This window comes from Pezoporus occidentalis, unplaced genomic scaffold (assembly GCF_034315485.1).
Source record: "Pezoporus occidentalis ecotype Australia unplaced genomic scaffold, CSIRO_AGI_Poc_V1 ctg62, whole genome shotgun sequence".
Taxonomy (NCBI): Eukaryota; Metazoa; Chordata; class Aves; order Psittaciformes; family Psittacidae; genus Pezoporus; species Pezoporus occidentalis.
The window spans coordinates 3,362,858-3,388,759 of record NW_026915966.1 but is presented as its reverse complement, the minus strand read 5'-3'; the positions used below and the strand labels follow the sequence as shown (position 1 = coordinate 3,388,759).

The 25,902-nt window shown below is 57.6% G+C and overlaps 3 protein-coding genes across 3 annotated transcripts in view; 1 reads left to right on the top strand and 2 right to left on the bottom strand.

Annotated features, from left to right (window-relative positions):
• The window catches only part of PRPSAP1 (phosphoribosyl pyrophosphate synthetase associated protein 1), a 36,151-nt gene extending 32,199 nt beyond the window's left edge, over positions 1–3,952 (bottom strand). The window contains exon 1 of the mRNA XM_062639802.1: positions 3,766–3,952. Within this exon, the coding sequence (XP_062495786.1) occupies positions 3,766–3,937 (172 nt within the window). The 5' untranslated portion in view covers positions 3,938–3,952. The remainder of the gene's footprint in view (positions 1–3,765) is intronic.
• On the top strand, positions 1,312–8,077 carry SPHK1 (sphingosine kinase 1). The gene is made up of 5 exons (XM_062639792.1): positions 1,312–1,914; positions 5,662–5,811; positions 6,021–6,115; positions 6,315–6,430; positions 6,851–8,077. Exons 1-5 carry the CDS (start codon positions 1,389–1,391, stop codon positions 7,617–7,619), a joined length of 1,656 nt encoding a protein of 551 aa, XP_062495776.1. The 5' UTR covers positions 1,312–1,388; the 3' UTR covers positions 7,620–8,077.
• A 2,189-nt stretch (positions 8,078–10,266) lies between these two features.
• UBE2O (ubiquitin conjugating enzyme E2 O) overlaps positions 10,267–25,902 on the bottom strand; it is a 64,686-nt gene continuing 49,050 nt past the window's right edge. Inside the window, exons 10-18 of the mRNA XM_062639804.1 lie at positions 24,815–24,969; positions 23,249–23,361; positions 22,078–22,203; positions 20,903–20,992; positions 17,940–18,597; positions 16,909–17,045; positions 16,174–16,377; positions 15,494–15,551; positions 10,267–13,957 (exon numbers count right to left, since the gene is read on the bottom strand). Coding sequence (XP_062495788.1) covers positions 13,194–13,957; positions 15,494–15,551; positions 16,174–16,377; positions 16,909–17,045; positions 17,940–18,597; positions 20,903–20,992; positions 22,078–22,203; positions 23,249–23,361; positions 24,815–24,969 — 2,305 coding nt within the window. The 3' untranslated portion in view covers positions 10,267–13,193. The remainder of the gene's footprint in view (positions 13,958–15,493; positions 15,552–16,173; positions 16,378–16,908; positions 17,046–17,939; positions 18,598–20,902; positions 20,993–22,077; positions 22,204–23,248; positions 23,362–24,814; positions 24,970–25,902) is intronic.

Below are 25,902 nucleotides of genomic sequence, written 5' to 3'. Positions count from 1 at the left end.
CAGCAGCCGGCTATTTCCTCCCCTGACACCTTGCCCAGGGCCTCGGGGCTGTTTACAAACACTGCGCTGTGCTCAAACCTTACCCCGGATCAGCTGTGGATGCTGCAGTGCCCCAGCTGGAAGCATCCACCAGCAGAAGGCTGGGAGCAGGGTTTGGCCCACCTCCCCTCCAAGCATCTCTTTGAACCTGCAGCACCCAGGAAGTCTCTTTGGGAAGCACAGTGTTCCAAATCAGGGCGTCTCAGCTCTGTTTAGGTCACCAGCAAGACCTGACTGTGTCATCCCATGCCCTCCCTGCAGTTTTTGGCCAGTTTCGGCAGGATGAAGCAGGGCTGAGGGCTCGCTGTTAATTAAACTGCTGTGAGTGTGAGGAGCGATGCCTCCTGAGGTGTGAGCTCAAGGCTATGGGGTCTCAGGCTGCTGCCAGCCCAGCAGCACATGGTGTGTGAAACCACCATGAGCACAGCCACAAAGCGTGGGGGTGAGGAGGGGGTGCGGAAGGCCCAGGTTGAGGGCTGGGGCACCCCTCTGCCTTCCTTACCATTCCCATGGGCTTGTCCGAGTGCTTATCACCCGCTTCCCTGTGCAGAGGCTCAGCTCTGAGGGCCTCCTGCAAGCAAAGCACCAGCTGGAGCATGTGGAGCAGAGCTGCATCCAGGAGGAAGTGGCTGGCAACAAAAAGAATCCATTATTGAGCTGGGCCAGACCCCCTGGAGCCCGGCAGCCCCTCGGGAGGGTGAGGTCAGTCCTGTCGCCATCAAAAGCTGTTGTCTGTGAGTTTTGCTGGCACCGAGCAGCTCCCAGCCTTGCCAGCACCCCCCAGGCAGGCCCCAGGTGGGTTCACAGAGCAGCCCATCTCCATCCACGGTGCCCATGGCACCCTCCGACCCTCACGGATACCTGATGGCAATTCACCAGGGGCATCATCCCCCTCCATCCTCCCTGCCGGAGGTGACCCCGCCGCTGTTCCGCTGTCCTCCACTGTGCCTCGATTTCCCCACTCTGCTCCTCTCACCCTGTCCCGGCTGCAGAGATGCTGCTAAACGCTGTTCACGCAGCGTGGGGTGAGGGAGCGGGGCAGGACCCCTGCCCGCGGCCATCGCTGCGCTGCTGGACCCGACCTGCTGCTCTCCCGGTGGAGGAGCCGCGTGGTCGGTGCCGCGCCAGCCCCGGCACCACGGCAGCACCACACCGGACACTCCCCCGCCCAGGGCAGAGCCACCACGGCATCGCTTTGCCTTCGCACATCCCTTGCTCCAGCCGGACGTTCCGGTGACACCTCCCCGGGGCGGCGCCTGGGGAAACTGAGGCAGGCGGGCAGGGGTGCGTGGAGCTCGGGGCCGGTCCCCGCCGCCGGGAGGAGCGGTGCCGGGGGTGGGTTACACTTTATGAATGGGGCCGCCCCGCCTGCCATAGCCGTGCGGCGCGGCGGGCGTCAGCAGCGAGCAGCGGCGGGCGGCGCTCCCCGGCGCGTCCCGTTCCCCGTTCCAGCGCCGATGGCCGCCGGCCGCCGCGCTCCCCCGGAGCCCGGGGGGGGCCCAGTGCTACTTCAGGGTGTTTTCGGTGCGGGGCCGGGTCCCGGAGCCGCCTCCTGCTCGCTGGTGCTGACGGCCCGGGAGCTGCAGGTGCGGCGGCCCGGAGGCTCCTCCGGGGGCTCGGCCGGCCCCGACGCCGCGCTCCGCTTGGCCGACTGCGTGAGCTCCGCCGCCTTCCCCGCCGCCGCCGCCGCCGCCTGCTTCTCGGTGGTCTGTTACCCACTCCGCGGCCCGCGCTGGTGCTCGCCCGCCCGCCAGCGCCTGGAGCGGACCTTCCGCGTCTACCGGGGACCCGACGCCGAGGGCAACCTGCGCATCGCCCAGGCCTGGAGCCGCCGCATCCGGGAGCTCTCGGTGCCCGCCGTGCCCGTGCAGGACGGTGAGTGCCGCGGGGGGGGGCGCGGACGCGGACCCGGACCCCTCCACCGCAGGGCCCGACGGGGAGGGGGCATCCGCGTCGCCGAGGGGTCACCTGGATCGGAGGGTGGGGACACGGGGACAGCCCCGGGGGTGCCTTAAGCCCCTTTCACCCCTAAATGGAAGGGGAAGCAGGGCCGTGGTGGCCCCACGGGGGCCCTTTGCACCTCCCTCCTCCTCCCCCCCCCCGGTTCAGTTCAGAGCTCCAAAGGGCAGAATTAAGCAAGAGAACCAAAGGAGCCATCGGTGCTGACGCAGGCGGGACAGGAGCCAGGTCCCGGCAGGTGAATCCCCCCCGAGATCCCCGGGGGTCCCAGAGCACCCTCAGCCCCCCAGGAGCTGCCACCAGCTTCAAGGGGAGATGCTGGTTTGGGGCCCGGGTCCCCAGCTCTGGCTGTCAGGGCAGGGCTGGCGTGTGTTGGAACATCAGAGCAGGGATTCAATTATATGCACTACTTCATTTATTCAGCTGCCCAGTCGCACTGCTCAGACTTGGGAAGGAAGAGGCATGTGGTTAGGGGGATCCATCCTGTCAGATCCCATTTAGCCCAGCGCTTCCCTGCTCGGCTCTGGAAATGCGGCTTTTTTACGTGACCTGCAGCTACAACGCAACTTTCTGCTACTTTTCACACAAAACAAAAACCCAGGAGAACGGGGCCGGGGCAAAACCAGTTCCCCGGCTCCAATTCCAGCCCGAACTCTGCAGCTGGGAGCCTCCAAGCGCTTGGAATCCCTCGCAGGCAGCGTGAGGGAGGTGCTGGGGCAGGAGCCTCAGGGGAGCCCGGGGAAGGAGGACGGGGGGAGGCGGTGCGGAGCTGAGGGCTCCAAAAGGATTTGCTAAACCTCCTCCCCCAGGTCGGGACGAGCTAAAAATGCCTCTCACCACACCCTGCGCTGCCCCAGCGCGGCCTGTGCGGGACAGATAAGGGCCGAGCTGGGGAAGCTGCGGGTGAGTCCGTGCGCACCAATCCTGCCGCCCTGCCCCTGCAGTGAGGGGCCTCGGGGAGCCCGTCCTGGCCTCAGCTCCTGCATCCCCCGGGGAGAGCCCCGGCACGAGCGAAGCTTCCCCCTCCTTACTTCACCCCAAGGGGGGAAACCCCCTCCCTGAGCAGTTTCTAACCCAGGGTCCCACCTGCAAACCCTCCCCGGGATTGTGTCCTGCTGGGGAAGTCCAGCCCTGGCTGTGGCAGGAAGCTGCTGGCACCGGCCATGGTGTCATGGGTGCAGGATGTGTTTTGGGGGACCCCTTTGCCATGCAGAGGTGACACTGACCCGGCCTCACGCCAGGGCAGGACTCCCTGTCCCCAGCAGCCTTGTTCCTTGTGCCCAGGGAGCCTCCAGGAGGATGCAGGGGTACAACGGAGCTGTTGGTGATGGAGCCGTGGTCCCCGCTGAGCGCACTGGGGACACGTGGCACATGTGGGGATGTGGGCAGAGGGGCAGAGCAGAGCCTGCACTGGCAGCAGCTCAAGCCCCTTCCTCCTGCTGACTCAACGTCTGCTCAGCCTCAGCCGCAGCCTTTGAGGCTGGAGGCAGCCGCGCGGGGCCGGGAAGTGGCTGAGCTCTGCTGGGATGCCAGGGGCCTGCCTGTGTTTTGCAACAGAAGGGGGATGCTGCTGACCTCTGTCCCACCCTGAGCATCACGCTGCTGGGCTCTGCCTCTGAACCAGCACTCACCTCTGCCTGGTGCTGCCGGTGTCACTGATCCCGCACCAGGACCACGGCCCAGGCCCTTCTCACACCTTGGTCCCGGCAATCTGTTCCTCGGGATGGAGTTGTGGCATCCCTCTGTGTCCCTGATGCCTTTCCCCACCCAGCCAAGGAGCAGATCCTGGGATCTCAGCTGTAACCCCCTGCCCAGGGGCAGCACCACAGGTCCAGGCAGGACTTTCAGGCCAGACCCGTGTGTGTAGGTCAGGAATGATGTGGCTGGTTAGAGACGGTGTGGGTTTCAAAATTGCACTGAGGTTCCTGAAGTGCTTCATGCTCCAACTGCATCCTCTAGAGTTGGGGGGGGGGGGGAGAAAGAGGCAGAAAATCCCCCATCACCTGCCTCCATCAGCCAGGGCTGAAGCACAATCCCTGCCTGGGGGCTCTGCTGCTTGATCCGAGGGGGTTTAGTGCTGGTGGTGACTGGAGAGGAGCGACTGTGTCCAGCCCGGCCCTGCTCACTGCCCATTATCCCTGCCCCGCTGCTGTCCTGAGGGCAGCAGGTCCCTCATGTCTGGCACCCACTGATAAGGGGCTGGGGAAGGTGGGGGGCAGCGCCTGAACCCAGGCTCAGCCCTGGCTGAAGGGGCTCTCATGGGCAGAGCATTGGTGTGGCCTCGGTGGCAGGTCCTGAGCAGCCGGCGTGGTCCCAAGGAGGTTTCCTGCAGGGTGATCGGGCCTCACCGGGTCATTGCTGGGGCCAAAGACATCGGCCTGATGGTGCTGAATGAGCCGTGCTCCCAGGGCTGCATGGGCATGCAGGGGGGATGCCACAGGGCAGCGTGTGCGGCTCTGCCAGCCGCTGGGGAGGCCCCGCTGTGATGCTGGGTGTCCCCATGGCCCTGCTGCCACATCCCTGTCCCCAGGCTCCCCTCTCCCTGCCCTCGTGCCTGGGGTGGTGGTGGTGGTGTGGGGGGTGTTCAGCTTCTCGTGTGTTCCAAAAGCTCACATCACCCCATTGTGTGGATGGGGGGGCAGGAGGACAGCCCCAGCCCCGCAGGCTGGCCGGCTCTGCCCGGGTTAGGTGGTGCTGGGATGGTGCTGGGAAGTGCCTGTTCTCCTGACTCAGCTCCTGACGGAGCAGCCATTTGTGCTGAGTCAGCAGGCGCAGCCCTGGGCAGGCACCCCCCCATGGCTTCGGGGGCCCAGAGCTGGTGGGGACACCCCCAGCCTTGCTTCATCCCGCAGGGCCGGCAGGCCCCAGAGGCACTGCAGGAGCTCCATGCATGGAGCCCTGCTCATGGGGCCCAAGCAGCACCCAGGGGTCCACCCTCCCAGGGAGCACCGGGCGCAGGGGGGGCAGAGGGATGTGGAGCCCTGCCAGGCTGGTAATTACAGCCCTCACACTAAACCTGAGCCCCGTGGGGAGCAGAGGAAGCAGAAGTGTCTGTCTGACAGTGCAGGGGGCTGTCCTGGCCCCACTCCATCTGGCAGACTGTTGGGAATTGGGATCTATGACCCTTTGCTTGGCTCCCTGCACACTGAGGGGCTGAGCCGTGGGGCTCAGCAGGGGAAGCTCAGCCAGGGGTGGGTTTCAAACCTCCCCTTTGCTTCCACCTTTCTTTCCCTGGTGTGTCTGAAAGCGGAGCCAGCAGCATCCACAGCGCTGGGATGCTCAGGGATGCTCTGTACTGCAGAGCCCTGGTTCCACTGGGTGCTGCGGGGCTCCAGCCTGGGGTCAAACATAGAATTATTTAGTTGGGGTTGGAAGTGCCAGGGATGGAGCAGTCCCCACATCTCTGGGCAGCCCGTTCCAGCGCCTCAGCACCCTCACAGGGAAGAGCTTCTTCCTTCTACCTAACCTGAACTTCCCTCTAACATCTCTGCTGGTTGCGGGAGAGCACAGGACGAGTCCCTGCAGGACCCTGTGTCCCCATCTCCTCTCCATCCCTGCTCACCTCCCGTGTCCTCAGGGCCCATGGAGCTTGGGGATGGGGAGCAGCTCCTCCCGCTGCGGGGCTGTGCTCACAACGCCCCTGAGCCCCGTCCCTCCCCGCAGGTGACAGCTATGGGGTGCTGCCCCGGCCCTGCCGCGCGCTGGTGCTGCTGAACCCCCAGAGCGGGGCTGGCCGTGCTCTTGAGGACTTCCAGGCCGTGGTGCAGCCCATGCTGGCCGAGGCTGATGTCGCTGCCAGCGTCTTCGTCACGGGTGAGTCCCCTCCTCCTGGCCTGGGCCCCTGCCTGGGTGCTGCTGCGCTGGGCCGGGCTCCATCAAGGGGCTCGTACCCGCAGCATCGCCCGGTTCGGATGGGTTGGTGCTGCCTCACCTCCCGCAGCCCCGCCTGGCGCCCCGGGGGCTGGCAGCGGCAGGGCAGGGGCATGGAGGTGACGCTCGGCTCTTTCTGTTTCCCCCCGCAGAGAGACCCCACCACGCACACGAGAAGGTGCGGGACGAGGACCTGTCGCAGTGGGACGCGCTGGTGGTGATGTCCGGGGACGGGCTCATGTACGAGGTGAGGGGCACCAAGGGCATCCCCTGCTCGGGCTGGGCGCAACAGGGTGCCTGGGGGGCTTTGAGACAGGCAGAGAACAGCAAAGGGAGGCTGGCACCGTGCTTGGAGAGGGGCAAGCTCACCATGACGGGTCCATGGAGGGACCCAGCGTGGCCCCGGGTCTGCCGGGTCCCTGCCTCAAGCTGCCTCCATCCTGTAGGTGGTGAATGGGCTCATGGAGCGGCCGGACTGGGAGGAGGCCATGAAGAAGCCGCTGTGCATCCTGCCCGGGGGCTCTGGGAACGCCTTGGCTGCCTCCATCAACTACTACGCAGGGTGAGCCCCGTGGGGAGCAGGATGGGGGGGGAAAGGCTCCATCCCAGCTGATCCCAGCACAGGGGGGCTCCTCTGGGTCCCCACCTCCCTGCAGGCTGGTCCCTGTGAGCATCAGGCTGCCTCCCCACATCCCCCCACATCCTTCCTCCTCTCCAGGCTCTGAGTCTGGCAAAGCTTTTCCCTAAAGGATCCACCCCAGGCAGAGCTGGTCCTGCTGCAGGACTGGGATTGCCCTGACCCAGCAGCCCTGGCTTGGGTCTGTCTTTCAGAGCTGGTTTATACTTCCCCCCCCCCCAAGCAAAACCTCTCCCAGCAGCTGTCCCTGAGGGACACCGTCACCCAGCTGGGATATGTTCTGACACACGGATACGGCACCAGTGCTGGGTCCAGCCCAAACTCACCTTTCTCCATCCCTCGCAGCAACGATCACGTCGCCAAGAAGAAGCTGCTGACGAACTGCACCTTCATCCTGTGCAAGGGGCTGCACACGCAGATGGACCTGGTGTCGCTGAGCACAGCCTCGGGCAAGCGCCTCTTCTCCTTCCTGGGCTTCGGCTGGGGCTTCATCTCGGACGTGGACATCGACAGCGAGAAGTACCGCTGGCTGGGCAATGCCCGCTTCACGCTGGGCACGCTGCAGTGCCTGGCCAAGCTGCGGGTGTACCAGGGCCGCCTCTCCTACCTGCCCCTTGGCCCCACGGCGCAGGGCAACCCCCGGGACCCCCCGGAGCCCGTCACCAAGGGCCACATCCCGCTGCCAGCGGGGACCGCAGCACCGGGGGCGCTGCCCCCCGACTCGCTGCTGGTGCCGCTGGGGCAGCCGGTGCCGGCGCACTGGACCGTGGTCCCCGAGGAGGAGTTTGTCACCGTCTACGCCATTTACCAGTCCCACCTGGGCACCAACCTGCTGATGGCACCGGCGGCGCGGCTGCACGACGGCTGCATCCACCTCTTCTACCTGAAGGCTGGCATCAGCCGCGCGGCGCTGCTCAGGATCTTCCTGGCCATGGCCAGAGGGACCCACCTGGACTTGAACTGTCCCCACCTGTGCTACGTCCCCGTCCGGGCCTTCCGCCTGGAGCCGCGCACGGCCGCGGGCATCATGACGGTGGACGGGGAGGCCCTGGCCTCTGAGCCCGTGCAGGGGCAGCTCCACGGCCGCCTCTGCCGCGTTGTGTGCGGCTCCTGAGCTGCTGCCTTCGCCCACCCCGGCGCTGAGCTGCTGGCACGGCCCAGCCGGGTTGGGGCAGAGCCTTCCTCCCACTCAGGAACATCCTCCTCCGTCCATAGCAATAGCTCTTGGGGACCACGGGTGCTCATCCCCTCGCTTGGCCCCACGCTTAGCTTTAACCCCCTGGGACAGCCGCCAGCGCTGCCCCACACCTGAGCCGTGAGCCCCATCAGGTACTCGGTGTCCTACCCCGGTACGAGGTCCCGGCTGTGCGGGCACAGCCCCGTCCCCTCCCTGGCTCAGACGCACACGGGGGCATCGCTCGTGTCCCCAGCGCCACCCGCAGGGAGGGTCAGGACCAAGCTCTCTTGATACAAGAACTTCACTTTTTGTAAGGATGTTTGTACCCAAAGCTCCCTGCAGAAGCAGAGTTTATTCTTGTGAGAGATGCAATAAAGAGCCGGTGTTTGCAGAAACCCCAGGGCTGAAAGCCGTGGTCAGAGCCGCTCTCAGTGCCCTCTGCTCCCCTGTCCCAGCGCTGCCATCTCCAGCCAGAGCCAGAGCCCAGGAGATGCTCCCAGGGGAGGTGGCTCAGAAGCAGGACATGGGGCGCTGCTCCCCCCACCCAGTTTTTGGGGTGTGCTGGTGCCTCCCTGCTCAGCCTCATGCTGGAGCTGATTGAATGCTGGGAGCTCAATCCCACAGGGACTACAGAGGGGTTTGTGTTGGAAGGGACCTTAAAGCTCACCCAGCTCCAACCCCTGCCACAGGCAGGGACACCTTCCACTAGAGCAGCTTGCTCCAAGCCCCTGTGTCCAACCTGCCCTTGAACACTGCCAGGGATGGGGCAGCCACAGCTTCTCTGGGCACCCTGTGCCAGCGCCTCAGCACCCTCACAGGGAAGGGCTTCTGCCTAAGAGCTCATCTCAGTCTCCTCTGTGGCAGGTTCAAGCCGTTCCCCTTGGCCTGTCCCTGCAGGCCCTTGTCCCAAGCCCCTCTCCAGGTTTCCTGCAGCCCCTTCAGGCACTGGAGCTGCCAAGTGATGCTTTGGGGAAGGTTCGGTGCCTCAGGCCAGGGCAGGGGCACTCATGCAAGAGGCTCAAGGAGGGGCTCTGGAGCGAGGGGACCTCACACATCCCCTTCCCCGGGGCTGCTGGATCCCTGCATCAGGCCCCATCCCGGGGGGGTCTTGGTGGGGGTTGGTGGTTACTGAGCCGGTCTGGTCCGGAGCTGCCGTAATGAGCCCTCATTCGCATGCTCCAGCCCAAAGCAGCCGGGCGAACAGTGCCGCTGCTGGCGCGCACCCAGCTGCACCCTGCAGGGAGGGCGGCAGGGCTGGGAATGAAGAGCACATTGTTCCCGCTCCCATTGCCAGCCCGGCAGAAGCGGCGCCGGGTCGGGTCGGGTGCAGGAACGGGCTCAGCGCTGCTTCAATGGACCCCAACCGCATCCAGGAGCCCGAGGAGCCTGCAGGGAGATCCCCGGGCAGGGGATGCGCCCAGGGCAGAGCCCATTGGGTCTGCAGCACCTGGAAGGCTCCGTGCGGGCTCCTCGGGCCTCCCTTGGCCGCTGCCCCTGCCCTCCCCGGCCCAGGCTTTGCTGCACGAATCCCTTGCTCGCCTCCAGAGCAGCCCCAGCAGCTCCTGGCTCCGGGGAGCAGCGCCTGCTCCGAGCCCACAGCAGGGTTTGAATGGCTCCGGCGAGGGCTCAGGGCACCGACGCTGCTGCTGCTCTCTCCCACCTCCTTCCAGGCTCTCGGTGCAGGCAGCAGCGGGAGGCTGGGCTCGGATGCGGCTGCACTGGGTCTCATTCCCCCCCCACCTGGGAGCTGAGGAGCGGGGCTGGGAAGTGGGGCCGGGCCCCAGGAGCGCCCCCCCGCCAGGCTGGGGGACAAAGGGTTTCCATCATCCCAGGCCCATCCCCGTGTGCTGGGGCATGGAAAACAGCAACGCTCCATGAGTGAGGGGGCTGGCTCATAGAGAACCAACAGAGGGGTTTGGGTTGGAAGGGACCTTAAAGCTCCTCCAGCTCCAACCCCAACACCTTCCACTAGAGCAGCTTGCTCCAAGCCCCTGTGTCCAACCTGGCCTTGAACACTGCCAGGGATGGGGCAGCCACAGCTTCTCTGGGCACCCTGTGCCAGCGCCTCAGCACCCTCACAGGGAAGAGCTTCTGCCTTATCTCCAACCTGAACTTTCCCTGTTTCAGTCTGAACCCATCACCCCTTGTCCTATCACTCCAGTCCCTGATGAAGAGTCCCTCTCCAGCATCCTTGTAGCCCCCTTCAGACACTGGAAGCTGCTCTAAGCTCTCCACGCAGCTTCTCTTCTCCAGGCTGAACAGCCCCAATGTTCTCACCCTGTCTCCATACAGGAGGTGCTCCAGCCCCTGATTATCCTTGTGGCCTCTCTGGGCTTGCTCCAACAGCTCCACATCCTCCTCATGCTGAGGACACCAGCACTGCACACAGTGCTGCAGGTGGGGCCTCACCAGAGCAGAGGGACAGGAGCTGCTGGAGGCCCAGGGCCAGCCCGAGCTGCCAGATCCACCTGGCTCCCTCCGGACACCACCTTCACCACGCCATCACCTTCATCCCAGTGGGATCCCGTCACAGGGTGGGGAGGGCAAGAAAGAGACATCGCTGAGAAGTACTCACAGAGGCAGATTTAATGGCAAGTCATCTTCCCTCCTTTATTACACCCGGGTTAGCCAAACAAAACAAGTTCTGCAGGTAAAAAAAGTCCGAATGGGCACACAGCACTTTATACAGATACCGTAAGCAACCAAGCACCCACATCTGCACGGGGACGACACCTCTAAGCATGGCCTCAAGGGCAGGGCTGGGGCTGTTGTCTTCATTAAATACTGTACAGAACCAAGGCTACAAAGGGGGTTTGCAATGGCTCCTTCCCCCTGCCCCGCGCTGCACTTCCAGCCCGCTCTCATTGTACATGATCACAGAGCCCGGAGCCGGGTTAAGGCTGACAATAAGCATCATGCTTTGGCTTTTTTTGGGGTTGTTTTTTTCGTTGTTTTTTTTTCCCACTTTTTTTTTTTTTTTCCCCAGGTTTTAGCTTTTTAAAGTGTTCTCCTTAAATATTACATATACACAAAATACACGGCTGTGCCCAGCACCCTGCCCCCAGCACCTGCCCCCAGCTTCACATTATCAAAAGCTTTAGAAAACGTGTAAACCTCTGGGTACGCCTCGCGTGGGGCAGTGCAGGGGGGCACCGGCCCCTGCCCCACGGCCAATGCACCCCACGGCCAATGCACCGTGCAGGGAGCCTGTGCAAAGCTCTTGGGTCAGGTCAGAGGAAACAAAGAGATTACTTGGGCGAAGGGGACGGCCTTCGCTGGGAGATGAGAGCAAAGGGTGGGCAAAGCAGGGAGCCCTGGAGCTGCTCCCTCCTCATCCCAAAAGGGTTTTCTCCCTCTCTGGCCGCTGGGGCTATGAGGGCAGCCACAGGGGACAGAGGAAATCGGTGTCTGTGGAGGACCAACAGCAGTTTGGTCTCTTCAGAGGTTTCATCCCTGGGCACAAGCAGCCTCCCAGCCCTCTGCCCCAAGTCACCCCATCCATGGTGGAGATGCCCCTGCTCTTTGCTCAAGGGATTCATGCAGTTAGCACCAGAACGTGGCCAGGAGTTAATGCTTGGCTCACACTGCCCGTGCCCCAAAGCACCCCCTGCACCCCAGTGAGGGTCTGCCCCACTGCTCAGCCCATCCACCTGCAGGGCTGCTGCCCGAGGGCTCTGCCCGCAGCCAACCCTGCTCCCTGCAGAGCACCAAGGGCAGGATGCGGCTCCCGAGACCCAGCAGAGGATGGGGACACCACAAGGGCTTTGTGCTGCCCGGAGCACGGGGGCAGCAGGGAAGAGCAGGCAGAGGGGCACGGGAGGGGGTTTGGGACAGCGGGTGCAGGCTCTGCTGGTTCAAGGAGCAGGAAGCACCGTGCAAACGGGCTGAGAGGCACCTGCACCTCCCTGCTTCAAACTGAGAAGAGGCCAGAGCCTGGCCTGGGCAAGGGGAAGGGACCAGAGCCACAGTGAGCAAGAGCAAAGGAGGGTTTGGCTCCATCCTCACTTGTGGCAGAGCCATCTGCTCAGCCCGACTCCTCCGGGGAGCCTGGCACTGCTGGAGGTCCAGCAGCCTCTCCCTGACAGGCTGTGCTCCACAGGGATGCCAGGTGGGAGCTCCTCCAATGCCTGAACGCTGGGCAATGCAGTGGTGCTGGAGAGCGATGTCCCAGCTCCAGAAGTGAAGGTAAAGGTGTGTGCACAGGAAAAGAGGCTTCAGGAAGGTGCCTTGAGCAGGGCACTCCGGCACAGTCACTGCTTCAAAGTGCTCAGGGTCAGCAGCTCTCCCTGCTGGAGCAGGGGCTGAGAGTGTCCCGAGAGGGACCGTGGAGATCAGGGACAGGATGAGCTGTGCCCACAGCGGACCCAGGCCACCCTGGCAAGGGAAGGAACTGATAACAGTGCCCCAGCTGCTAACAGCACAGAACAGGCACAAACTGCTGCTGCTATGACAGGACCTCGTCACCACACCATAGCTCCTGTCCCGGGGGGGGCCCTGGCTCCAACAGCTCCAAAATACCCATCTACAGCTGATGGAGGAGCAGCCACACCAGATTCACCACCAAGAGTAGCTTCGGGATCTACAACGTGCCCCAGGACCACTCGCTGCTGCTGCCCAGGCGAGGCTGAGATCCAGGGGTAGGTTAGTGCTGTGTGACAGCCTGGATTGGCTGGGAATGAAGGATGCTGCTACCGAAGCAAGTCACAAGGGCAGAACCCTGAATCCCATGTATTTCTAGAAGACAGGCAGCATGCGTGCTGGGGGAAAGGGAAGTTTGCCTTACCCTGGCCAAAAAGAAGCGGGGGTGGCGAGAATTGCTTCAAGGAGGCTGACGAGGAGTTGCAGAACTGGATGGAAACCCTGCAGCACTACCAGGGCAGCACAAGTGCCAGTTCAGAGCTCTGGTTCTGCCTACCAAGTCCTGACTGCAACGACCTCGTAGCTATTTGTGAACTAAGACCAGAGCGACTCTGTATGGTGCAGACAACCTCAATGCAAACGCAATCCCATGTCTAAGAACAGGAAAGCTGGGGCAGGTTTCATAAAACCCATGGTAACGCAGAGAAAAACGAGAGACCGGGAGGGCATTGCCCTTCACTTCCAGATCCTACAGCAATCACTTCTCCTGGCTTGAAGCCCACCAGAATAAACTGATGGGTGGGAAGAGTCCTTGTGTGGAAAGGTGCCCCAAGATGAAAGTGCAGAAGGGAATGTGGCTGCAAGACTGCTTCTGTGCAGGTCTCAAATCTTACCATTGCAGGGTCAAACTTGCAAAAGGAACACGTACATGGGAGGTGGGGGGGGAAGGAAGAAGGGCTGGGGCAAAGAGTTATTCATGCTTAGACAACCTTTCCTGGGAGGAGCAGTCAGGCCTACCACCTTCTTTGGAACAAACCAAGCTGAGGAAGAAAAGCTGGAAGGAGAAGCCAGTTTACTGGTGACAGCATCTGCCTATTTCCTTTCTGCTGCTTTCCCTTCTCCCCTGCACCTGCCTGTCCCTAACCTGATGGTTTATTTGTCCTCGGTCCACTCTGGGATATTGGCCCCTGCTAAGGCAGCCCGGTACTGCTGCAAGACACCACGGATGCTTTTAATGAACCCCTTGGACAAAGGGAAGAGGGGGAACCCAATGTCAGGGTAACCGCTCTTTTCCGGAAGGAAACTCCTGTAGCTCTTCCTCCTTTTCTTTGGTTTCACGCTGGGCTGCACGGCAGAGTCCTGGGCAGCCTTCCCCTCGTCCGTTCGGTCTCTGGCCAGGTCTGCCCCCCTGGCTTGGGCTGCGCTCTCCGAGTCCGAGTACTGCTGGGCATCAGCAGCGTTGGGCATCGAGGCTGTGAACTCCGACTCATCCAGCTCCTCCTTCCCGTCCAGCGCCGAGTCGGAAAGCTCAGCGGCCGCTCCCTGCTCCGAGCTGCTCCCGTATTCCCCCTGCGATCCCGCATTGTCCCCCGGGCTCTCGGCCGGGGCGCTGCCTGCCGAGCAAAGGGAGGCAGAATCCGCCCCGTTGGCCTGTTCGTGGCTCCGCTCCACCAGCTCGTTGGTCTCCAGCCAGGACTCGATGCGGGACACCAGGCGCCAGCCGTGGCAGCGGAAGTGCTCCCGGATCTCGTGCTCGAAGACCTCCACGGGCCGGCGGAGCAGCTGCATCATGGACTGCACCACGCGGATCAGCGTCATCTCGTTGTAGCAGCGACTGTTCTCGTAGCCCTCCTGCAGGCCCCGGTCACTGTCGAAGCCTGCCTCGTTGTAGTAGGGCTCGTTCACCAGGATGAGGCCTGCCAAGAGAAGGGGGCACCAAGGGGTTAAGGGGAGGGGAAGTTCACTGAATCCCAAGCCAAGGGACTGCCAAGGAGGTTGGGGTTCAAGGGGCACAGCATCACCCACAGGCTCAGTGATGCAGGCAGCCCCAGGCTGGAAGCCGTGCTTTGACTTCAAGCGGGTAGCAGAGGCCAGGTCGGAAAACCAGGAAGCTGGATGGTGCAGTGGGCAGGGATCACAAGGGGAGCACTCACATGGATGGGTTGTGGCCTTCTGCTAGGGCAGTAGGGATCTTGGATACTACCAAGGGTGGCGTTCAAGACCCCTGGCTTGCAAGAACAGTCTTCTACCAGTGTGATGCAGAGGCACACAACAGCACGGGAGGTCAAAAGGGTAGAAGGGGAAAAGTTTCACATCTCCTTTCCCTCCCCGCCCACCAAAAAAACCCACAAACACACCCAAAGCTTTCTATTTTCCTTAGGTTTTTTTCCTCCTTAATCAGAACAAAGGCCAATCTTCAGTAAGAGGCTTTGAGCTGGCCACGTCCTGTCCTGCCCAGCACAGTCCCATCAGATAGCACAGTGTGGGACATGAACTAGTGGGACAGGTCACCCGTCCCAGGCTTTCTCCTGCTTGCTGCTGGTCTAATGCAATCACATGTGTGTAGCAATGGCACTAACACTGCCAGGCTGCTGGCAGCCTGCCACTAACTGCATTAGAGCTGCTGGAGGTGAGACCACAAGTGTCTCCCAGCCCAGGCAGGAACAGGCAGAGAGCAGGTTCCTTCACTAATACCACGTTGCTCCAGTAAAACATTGAGTCTTTCATTGCCTAAACTTGGATCCTCAGCTTTGGAAATGAGAAAAGGCTTTTCTCGCGTGTTGTTCTCCCTCAGGTCTGTGAGACTTCAGAGGAGCAGGAGCTGTCTTGCTCTGTGTCACAGGTTTCTCAAGTCACAAGCCTGGGCTCCCCATACAGAAAGGTGGCCTTGAGGAAGACATTTGATTTAGTCTGTCTGTTCCCAAACCAGACACAGCAAAGCCCTGTGGCAGGAAGCTCTGGGGCTGGTCTAGACACACCCTTCATTATTCTCTACATAGAAGGAGCATAAACACCAGCATCATGTGCAAAAGCATGTACAGTGTAGGATGGGCAGGTGACTCAGTGGGATAAAAACAGACCTGCAAATGAAGCCCAGTTTAGCAACCTCAACTAACTTTGCTAACTGGCTGAGGACATGGTGCTTCACCTCTGTCAGCTCACAACCAGCAGCTGAACAGCTCTGTGCTTTAGCTGATTCAGTGAGAAGAAGGGAAAGCATTGTCAGAGACCTGGGATGCAGCCAAAACTCGGGGCACGAGGAAAGCCTGAACCTGCTCCAACTGCTGAACTGGAGAGATAAGGACACTGCTTTGTCCAGCAAGGTGGGAGCAACAGGCAGCACTAACCCAGCTGGGTGGCAGATCCCAACTGGGTGCCCCCCCCGCCATAAGCCTGGCATCCTCCCTCCCCCTTTCCCTGTCCCACAGGCTCTGGAGGAGCATTTACCTTACCTTGGATAGAGATGAGCACTTGAAGGAGGCTGGATTTACTGGTCCATCTTTCTGTCCCCTGAAACACACATACAAATGTGTTAGAGGGCTCAAGCACCAGCAGCCTGCTCTGTGGCAACGTCAGAGGAAGCAAGGCCCCAGTTTCTCTGCATTCACAGCAGGAAGGTGCTGGTGTCCCATTGTACCAACCCATCTCTCCACTACTTTGTGCCAGCACTATACCCCATTAGGCCAGTTCTGCATGGAACAGTGTGACCCTACACACCACTTCCAGCTGCCCTGCTGATCTGCCTGTTCACAACACAGCATCTCCCTGGCTCTGTTTATTCCAAGTCTCCAGCTGGACTTTGTGCCACACTACATGATTCATTCATAGTGTGGGAGACAGGGACCCAAACCACAGGAGAACACCCCATGCTGGTGCTGGCATCTCTGCTCTGTCCAAGTGTGACACAGCCTGGCTGGTCTGACTACAGGCTTCTCATCAAGGATGGACAGGAGCCAAATACAGTCCCTGTAGAAGCCAACCTACACCAGTTACCTGCTCCAGACGTCTAAAACGGAGCCCAAAGCACCCTGAGCTCAAGCACCACCTGAGCCCAGGACTCTGGGCCTGGTAAGATGTGGCTTGCTCCTGGCACAGCCACTGCTCCCCACGGGTGGGTGGATGGAGGCGTTACCTTGCCTATCCACGTCCCCAGGAGGCTGACACACACTTTGCCATTGTCATACAGGTTGGGATTCAGCCTCCCACTGCACTGGGAGAGGTAGCGGAAGAGAGGAGGGACAGCAGGGTAGATGTTGGGGAGCTGGATATCGAAGAGGAAGAGCCCGTCTTCATAGGGCGTGCGTGTGGGCCCTTTTATAAGTGCTGAGAAGAGATCCTGTGGAGAGAGGCAACAGAAGCCAGTGAAGCATCCTCTTACCTTGGCAGGGCTGTATTTACACAGAAGGAGAGAGGAGATGTGATTAACTCGGCTCAAACAACACTTCTCAAGGCACCTCTCCCCATAGAAGTGGACTTGTTCTACAGCCTGAGACCAGAGTGTGCAAAGAGATCTGAAGCAGGGCTTTGGGAACAGCCAGAAGCCCCAAGCTACTCACTGGTTACACCAGCCCCTCGTGGCTGCCCACCTGCCTTTCCTGCTCAGCAGGACAGGCGGCCCAGGGGCAAAGCACCTGAAATAAGCTTCCTACAATGAGGAGCTCCAGGTTGTTTCCCACCCTGACTTGAGGAATGCACAAGCAGACCTTTAGGGTAATTACAGGTGTATTTCACATGCTGCACACATTCCTGCAGCTCTAATGCAAAGGATTAAGGCTAAGCAGGGAATTCCAGAGAGAATTCCAGAAAGAAAGTGATGTAGATGCTGAGCCCAGCACTAACACACAGGCATTTGAGAGCAGGCACTTGCCATTCGGTCCTCAAAGGTCTTCACCATGATGCCATCAGGCAGGGAGGTGGCCAGCAGAGCCATCTCCTTCCGCACGGTGCTAAAGAACTTCTTTGCTTCTGGGGGCTGGAACTCCATTTTCTTGAAGGCATGGGTATCTGTGGGGCAAGGAAGAGAACAGGATTAGAGCCTGCCTTTGGGAACTGCCACGGGTTCCTTGTGAAGGCAAGTCTATAAGTGTATCATCTGGCTGAAAAGAGTCAAACTTGCCTTGGTGCTGAGCCAGGAGGCAGCCTGGAGATGACCTGATTTTTCCCACACTGCACAGCAGCCACAACCTGCATCTCCTGTTCTCATGGTCCCACACAAGACGGTCCTTGTGCCCCAGCCAGGAGCCCTGTCCCACAGCTGGGGTAATGACCCTTTCTCTGCAAACCCTAAGCACAGCTCCCCACCTTTACCTGTGCACCCTGCAGGTCCTCAACACTTTGGCCACCTTTTCTTGTCAGCTCTGGCCTGGCAGGCTGGCTCCCGAGCACCCTGGGCTCTGCTGTCACCACTGTTGCACACAAACAGATGCTGCTCTGTATTTTTGGCTGATTAACATTGGTGTAAGTGAACAAGGACTCTCACCCATCAAGGACACCCAGCACAAGCTGTTACTGCTCTGCTTCTTAACCAATTCATCCCTGCAACTAAGCCTGAACAGAGCCTGCAGCTCTCAAGAAAGTACTTGCAATGGAGAGCAGATCTTCTCTGCAGCCCTCCAAAGTTACTTACCAATGTGGGCAAAAGGGAAGCACACTCCTGTGGCTTGAGATGTTGCAGTAGTGCCTAGAGATGCTATCTAAAAGCCAGGCTTATCTCCCAGAACAGATTGTGCTACAGAAGTTGCCTTCATTTCTCCTCCCTAGTTAATGAGCTGTGAAAAGGACTGGGAAGAAGAGAGGATAGCCAACCCAAAAGGCCTGGAAGCAAAGGTTTTGGAGAAGGGAACACTGCAGGACAACAAGGATGGAGTCTGCCACACCGGCCTGACCCGACACACTCACCTGGAGCGTACTCCAACACAGAGAAGACTTCTCCCTTGGCACTGGTGAAGGTGACTCCGGGCTTGCCTCCACTCTGCTGGCACAGCACTGGTGTCTCACTGGGCCACTCGGACCTCACCGGTGTCTGTGCCTCTGCTTTTTCTTCTTTCTTTTCTGTTTCCACCATAGCTTCCATCTTCTCCTCCTCTGCAATAGCCACGTTATCCAGGGTTTTCTTTAGATTCTCCTGCAGCTTTTTAATATCATCCAAGAACTTCTTCTCCCGAGTGGGTTTTTCCAGCTCCACAGTCGGGGAGGTGGGAGACACAGTCAGCAGCTGCTCCACAGTCATGTTCTTCAGGCTCTCCAAGATCTTGATGGCCTCCTTTAGCTCGCGGAAGCTCTTGGGGGCTCTTTCCTTAACGCCTTTTTCTGCAGCCAGATCTGCAACAGCCATAGCCACAGCTCCCTGGACTTGTTCCTCTACTTTCTTCACCTCCTCTGCCGCTGGCTCCTCAGGCTCTAACTCCTCAATTTTTGGGTGGTCGTCCTCCATGAGGCCATTGTCTGTCTCCCAGCTGTCGCTTTCATCCTCCCACTCTGAGGATGCTCCACTGGTGCTGCCGTCAACAGAGTCATAGTCTGACTCCTCAATTTCTGATTCTATGTTGTACAAGTGCTAAAGGAGAGCAAGAGAGTTCGGCTCAAGCACAGAGTGGTAAGTTGGTTTTACATGCAAGTCAGTTCTTCCCATGAAAAGGGAGCTTGTATCTAGGATTGGTTGGGCTGTTTCAACCCCTTCCATCTCTACAGGGTGGACTGTGGTTGATCTAAATGACACGCTCAATGGCTGGTATAGATTATGGATCAGCAGAACCCCACCCTCCACTTTTCAAAGGGCAAAACTAAGGCAAGTTCCAGGTGGGCTGCAGCCATTCCAGTGGCTGGGATCCAGCTAGGGAGAGCACACAGGCACCAAACAGCTACCTGGATGCCCCAGGATTCCCACATGCAGATGTCCTGTGAGTGGAGTTAGCATTTCTGGTCCTGCTTCTGTACCAGCAACTGTACTGGCACAGAGTCCTGGTTTGGCTGCCTCCACACTCTGTTCTTCCACAGAAACAATGCTGGAAGCGGGAAAACATTCTCATACCAGCTTTCTTCTGTGGCACACACTACTCACCATCAGAGCCCTGCTATGCTGCTTTGGCTGTTGTATGTCACTACTGCTTAAAATTCAACTGGGACAATGAAGTCTAACCCAAGATGCTGAATAAGCTCTTACATAAAACGCTCTCTTCCCCTTTGCTGCTGGAAGCTGAACCCTTCCATGCTCCATCTGGCCTCGCCTCTTCTAGTTTTGCACATGCTACGTCTCTCACGAGGCCCCCTGCAGAGCCTTATAGACATACTCCAGCTACAAGCACCAACAGAGGCAGGGAACAAGAACAACTTCATAGGGCTGCGTGAGGATGGAACATTTTATCCACAAGCTTCTGACACTTGACTGATGGCCCAAGAATCCTCTTAATCTTGCAAGATATGACCCAGAGGCTAAAGCCCATGGACACTCAATCATCTTGTCACAGCCTTGAACTGAACCAGCACTGTTCTGTGCCACCCAGAGACAGGCAGGCAGCAGAGGTTAGCTAGGTTCAACACAAGTGACTGCAGGCAGGAAGAGCCATCAAACCTCAGAGCTAATCCAAATCTGAGGCAGAAAGGGAATTAGCCATTCATACCATCTTTATTTTTAGAGCTGAGAGAAAGCTCCCGGCCAGCTCCTCCCGGGGCACCCGGACAGGCATTGATAAATGTGGGTTTCACCAACCGATAACTCACGCTCCTGACATTCCCCAGCTCCCATCATTACGCAGCCGAGCAGAACGGAAGGGGCTGGCGTGACACAGCAGGAGCTGCTGCAGAGCCCCAGCCCTGCAGGGTGAGAAGAGCCCTTTGTGGAACACACATCAGCCCTCTGATTGTGCCTGTGATCCAAGCACATGTGACACCAGGGGGAAGGGAGACAGCAGCCTGCTTTGTGACACTCCAGTCCACTGCCATAGTGCAGGCATTGACTATTCTACTGTAATTAATGCAGAGCTGCTCGCTTTACAAAGGAATCTGGAGCGAGTACTTTCTACTCCCCAATGCAGCTCTGCAGTGGTGTTCTCTGCCTCAGTGACAGAGATGGGGCCCTACAGATGCAGGTCTTCTCTTAGCTTTAGGCTGTCTGCCTTCATTTGAAGCAACAAGGAGAAAAGACATGGGATGAAATTACGTGGAGCAGTGAAGATGATTACAAGACAGTATGACAGAAAAGCTTAGAACAATGCAGAAGACATATCAATGGGGCTAAATGGATTAGCAGTGTGGCTGTATCTATTTTTAAGCTTGCACTCACCCCTTTTTCCTCCCTGCCCTGGGAAGAGATTCGGGTCTGACCCCTAGGTTAGCTGAGGTGAGAACTTGTGGCTCTGGCCCAGCCTCTGGAGGAGCCTCTTTAGCCAAAAAGAAACCCACCCCAAACAAACCACTATGGAGCTATTGCACAAGCAAGACAGAACAAACAATCATCTGCCAGCAGTGCCTTAGTTGGGCAATGCAGGGAACCTGGGCTCAGGTCAGAACTGATGATCCCTGAGCTCTGCAACCCCAAGTGCAGAGCAACAGGAGGCCAGGAGCAGGGCTGTGCTCAGAGCTGGGAATACACAGGGCAGTGTGTGAAGGGTGCAGCAGCCTGCCCATACCTTCCTGGTCTCTATAGTCAAGAGCAGTGATGGCCAGTTAGTTGTCCAGTCCTCCTGACAAAGGATTTTCTTGTGCTAACAGAATTGGGAAGTCATCCTACGACAGGGGAAGGCAGCAATAAATGGAGCAAGATTCCCTTACTCAGTGAATCTCTCTGCACCAAGGATTTAAACCCAAGACTTATCACTCAGTCAACAATTACAGGGATATCACAAGCTGGAACAGGACCTCACCTGAGGCAGAATAATAGTCTTGGAGTTATCAGCCCACACCACTTCCACTTTACTGCTGACATCCACACGAGCCACTTGTCCGACTGAAGGCTGTGGAGACAAGAGCAGTTTGTCAATCCCTTTCCTCCTCCAGAAGTGCAGAGCAGGAAGGTTTGAGAAAGAGATATTCCCAGCTGGATAAGCACCTAGAGCAATGCTTGCAGTCTGCAGCAGCAGTGCTGGGTTCCCATGCCAAGGGGGAAAAGAATCACATAGAAATCCCACAACACTGCCGTAGAGAAGGGGAACGCTCTCCCAAGTGTTCACTGCCCAAGGAGGGGAGGAACCGGGAGGGCTCATCTGGCAGGAGATCTGGTTTCTAAGCAGGCCCAGGGCCATTGCAGGGCTGTGCCAGGAAGGAGACAGGACCTTCCCTGGAATGGGGCTGCCCTCTAGTGGGATCCCAGCACCAGGGGCTCCCAGCAGCTTCTCCCCGCAGGGAGAGAACAGAGAAGTCCCCACTGGCACGGGGTGTGCGCAGCACCTTGCACTGGAAGGAGGTTATGTAGGGCAGCTGGGATGTGCTTCATGCTGCTGAAACTGGAGCTGCAGGAAGAGCCACACTGCACCTTTTAACTCTCACTTAGGACAGCAGTCTCAAAAGCTGGAGGTCTTCCCTGCACACCGAGGACGCTGCTTTCCCAGCAGAGCACGACCTCTACAATATAAATTGTTCCCTCTTCCTCGCCAGGAGATCAACAGAATTAACATGTACATAACAGCTCAGATGAAAACCACAACCCCAGTCTTCTGCTGCCAAATGAAACTGGTTTAATAACAAATCCACCTTCACTCTTGCTCAGGAGCCCACAGAATATCCTCATAACAGAGATTATCCTGAAACTTCAAGCAAGACTCTTACTAAACCCCACTCAGGCATGTTTGCTTCTTGTCCCCACTTTATGTTTGCTCTGCTATAGACTCTGTCACCAAAAAGCAAAGGATTTCAAGGTTACACCTCCAGACTTAGAGATCTGATGTGTTACTCACGACAGCAGGGAGCACCAATACAAAGCGAGGAAGCTGAGAAGCTTAGGATACCCCCTGTGGGGCCTGACGCCATAAGACTGACTCTCTCAAGTGTCTCCACTAATAGCTGCTGACAATGTAGTCACGTAACTGTGCCCAGAACCCACCTCATCCTCCTTAGCTGTGGCTCCATCCGAGTTGCCAATGCGGATCACGATGTCAGTGGTGCGGAAGCGGAAGTCTGGGTGGTCAGCAATATCATACACACTCACATCCTCCTCCTCCCCGATCAGCTGCAGCACAGAACGTGAACATGTCAGCCCCAGGATGCTGCACTGCCCTGCAGAACATGCCTGCAACGCTTAGAAGTACTGTGTTATATGGGGTCAATTTCCAGTTGTCCAACAGCCTGCAAGGAGCTGCTGATGTCCCTTCCTGTCACCTCATCCTGCAGCACATCAGTCAAGGTACAACAGCGAAAGGAAGCAGATATTCTGTGTCATCTGCTCATCCTCACCTTTACTTCAGGTTCTACATCACTATGATCACAAGACATGCAAGCACAGCATTTTATCCCCTTCTGAACACCCAGATTTCTCAAAGCAGTTTGCTGGAGCCTGAAGGGTTTGAGTTCACTTCTGAAATGATCCAAGGCAATGGGAAGTGCCTGATAAAAGCCTTGTCAATTAATAGGAAACATCTTTCCTTTGATTTCTCCTGAAGGAAGAGAGCTAGGAGCCTCACAGCTAATGAGAAATGGGTGAAGTGGAGCACGATCCCAGGCCTGACTCATGTTCCACTTCTAGATGTAAAGGGCTCTGCTCAGTTCTGACAATGTGGTCTCCCACCCCATTTGTGTGGCTTGAATCCTCCTCATCTCCCAGCTAGACCAGAGTCTATCAGGACTCTGCTAAACAGTGTTCATACAAGCCCTGAGAAAAAGGCGTCAGGCTGCTATAGGCAACAGTGCCCAGCAGAGCGAGCAGGACAACAGGCAATAGGCTGATTCTCTTTCCATGAGCTAGCAAAGCCATGGGAAGGAAAAATTCTTATAGTGAACTTAACAAATCAACTGTCCCTGATAACTTCAGCAATAACCTTCAGCCTGATGCTGATTATGGGACAGAAACTCTGTTTTGTCTTCACTGCCTAGGAGGCATCTAGAAATACGTAGTTAAGCCTCACAGGGCCAAAAGCACATAGCTGTTCCCATCCTCAAGGACAAACTCCACTGCAGAGCTGACTCCCAGGCTTAAATGTGTCTATGTGTGAAGCCTGTGTGTTTTGTGGTTGCTTTTCTCTTAGCTGGCTCCAACAAGCACTGGCTCCTGCACTTACCTCCACATCATCTCCACTGGATTTCAACTTGAACCACTTCACCACGCAGGTACGGCCAATATGGTCACCAGATTGCACGACTCCATATAAGCCAGGGTCCTGGGAGCTCTGAGCTTTGGGTCACAAGGGTAGGGAAGAAAACAGGCAAGGTGAGTGAAAAGCAGAGACTCTGCACAGCAACTGAGGCTGTTGGCTCCCAAGCTCTCTGGGCTGAAACCTTCCATTTGTGAATGGCAGGAGGAAAAACACTTCTGCACAGTCACAACTGTACTCAGCTAATGAGCTGCACTTTAATGGGGCACAGAGTGATGTTAAAATAAGATTATTGGACTGGGTGAACACATCCGCTTTTGAGCTTTATCACCAAGAGAAAACACACTGTCCCCTCAGTGCTCTGCTCTCAAATCATACAACCACAGAATCCCAGACTGGTTTGTGTCAGAAGGGACCTTAAAGCTCACCCAGTTCCAACCCCTGCCACGGTCAAGGACACCTTCCACTAGAGCAGCTTGCTCCAAGCCCCTGTGTCCAACCTGGCCTTGAACACTGCCAGGGATGGGGCAGCCACAGCTTCTCTGGGCACCCTGTGCCAGCGCCTCAGCACCCTCACAGGGAAGAGCTTCTGCCCAAGAGCTCAGCTCAGTTTCCCCTCTGGCAGGTTAAAGCCATTCCCCTTGGCCTGTCCCTACATCCCTTGTCCCAAGCCCCTCTCCAGGTTTCCTGCAGCCCCTTTAGGCACTGGAGCTGCTCTCAGGTCTCCCCTTCGGGAGCCTTCTTTTCTCCAGGCTGACCCAGCCCAGCTCTCTCAGCCTGGCTCCAGAGCAGAGCTGCTCCAGCCCCCGCAGCAGCTCCGTGGGCCTTTTGGTACCTCTTCAGCATCACACAAAGACTATCAGAGTCCAATCTGACAATACTTTGTGCTCTCTACTGCTGAGGGACTATCCCTGCTAGAAAAAGAGCTGAAAGCAGATGGTGTGCCATCATATTTCATGGCCAAAAGCTGTAAGTGTCCTTGAATTCATACTGTGACCCTCACCAGTGTCATCAATTGGTTTGGTGAAGAAAGGGGAAGCAAGATGCCTCTGGATCCCACAACCCCTCCCTGAAAACAATGGGGGTGTGGGGTGGGGTGTGTGTCATGACAAACAAGCCATACAGAGGAAACAGCCTTAAGTGAGCTGTTCCTTTCTCCTCCTGTTCTGCAACAGAGCTCAGGGCTTTCAAGGAGAAGGTGGCCACCTCTACTGTACAGAAACACTGAGAATCCCAGCTTTGCTCTGAGAATCCCAGCTTTGCTCCTTGGCATTTATTCCTTCCACAGCTCGCCTGTTATCACAGTTCAACAGTTTAAATAATGGTAGTTAAATAACAGTTCTCTACTGATACTCACATTAAGTTGGCTGAATCACTGTCCCTTGTTAGGCTCCTGCGCCTACCTCCAGTGAGTACTACTAAGCCTACCATAAAAAGGGCTGCAATGTACATTAGGAGATAAAGACTGAAGAATATTCTGCATTTAAGAGCATGTTTGCTCCCCAAGGAGAGGATTGCTTTGACACCCAATACCTCTTTTGTCCACCACAAAGTCCCCAGGGCAGAACTCGTTGTTGTCCAGATGATGGACGGGAATCAGCTCGTTGGAGCGGATGTTTGTCTCCACGGTGCCATCCTGCCACATCACGTCAGCCGAAGTCATCGTGGTCACCACTTCCACAGCAACCCTGGGAACACGGAAAGGCGATGAGTTACCAGAGGGAATGTGCATGATCACAGCCAGAACGTGATGCTGCTGACCTCAAGAATCAAGATAGATCTCAGCAACACAAAGGTACGCTCATCAGCAGGTTGGGATGTCAGAAACCCACCTCTTCCCAGTGGCTTTGTTCTGACAGGTTCTCCATCATCCTGCAGACGTTACATTGCTGCAAGCTTGTATTACAGGACTTCTTCCCTTCCAGGGAGCTGATGCTGAGCTCACTTTTAATCTTAGTGGAGCACATTAACATCTACCAGCACCCACTTTCTAACCCCTGGCAGAGGCACAACAAGAGCTTCAAATACTTTGAACCTTAAGAACTTCTCCACTGAAGCACCTTCTGCCTGACAGCTCTGAGTCATCTTTGAAGCCAAAGGAGCATGGGAGTGGAAAGGAAAGCTAAAGCAGCATTCATCTTAGCCCTTCCAGAAAAAACACCAAACAAAAAACACACTGATTACGGGTAAAGCAAAAGGATTTTGTCTGAAAGGAGGAAAGTCTCCTTCTCAGCTGTTCAAACACATCCATGTGTGTCTGCAGCTCAGAAATCAAGCCCACACATGCAACAATGGACCACATGCTGGTCCTCTGCTGTAGAGCTTGACTAAACCGCCTGAAGAGGCAAGCTGAGAAGTTGAAGAGCTGCAGTTTAGCTGGACCGCCTCTTCTAATGAGCCCTCCACCATTTCCATCCTTCCTATAGCACAGAACAAACTGAAACTCATGCAGTGTTTAAACCTTGTCTTTATTTTGCTGGCCAGGCCTTCCAGACATAACAAAAGTGCTGCATTTGTGCTGTTTTCAAGTCAATCCATCAAGAAGATCCAACAGGCAAATACAACTGTTTTCCCCAGCCCTGTTTTTATGCATGGAAGACCCAACAGCATCAAAGCAGGGT

Coding starts and splice junctions, on each gene's coding strand:
- SPHK1 (XM_062639792.1), top strand. CDS start 1,389: ATGAATGGGGCCGCCCCGCCTGCCATAGCCGTGCGGCGCGGCGGGCGT. Junction 1,915..5,661: donor CGCCGTGCCCGTGCAGGACG/GTGAGTGCCGCG, acceptor CCCTCCCCGCAG/GTGACAGCTATGGGGTGCTG. Junction 6,431..6,850: donor TCCATCAACTACTACGCAGG/GTGAGCCCCGTG, acceptor CATCCCTCGCAG/CAACGATCACGTCGCCAAGA.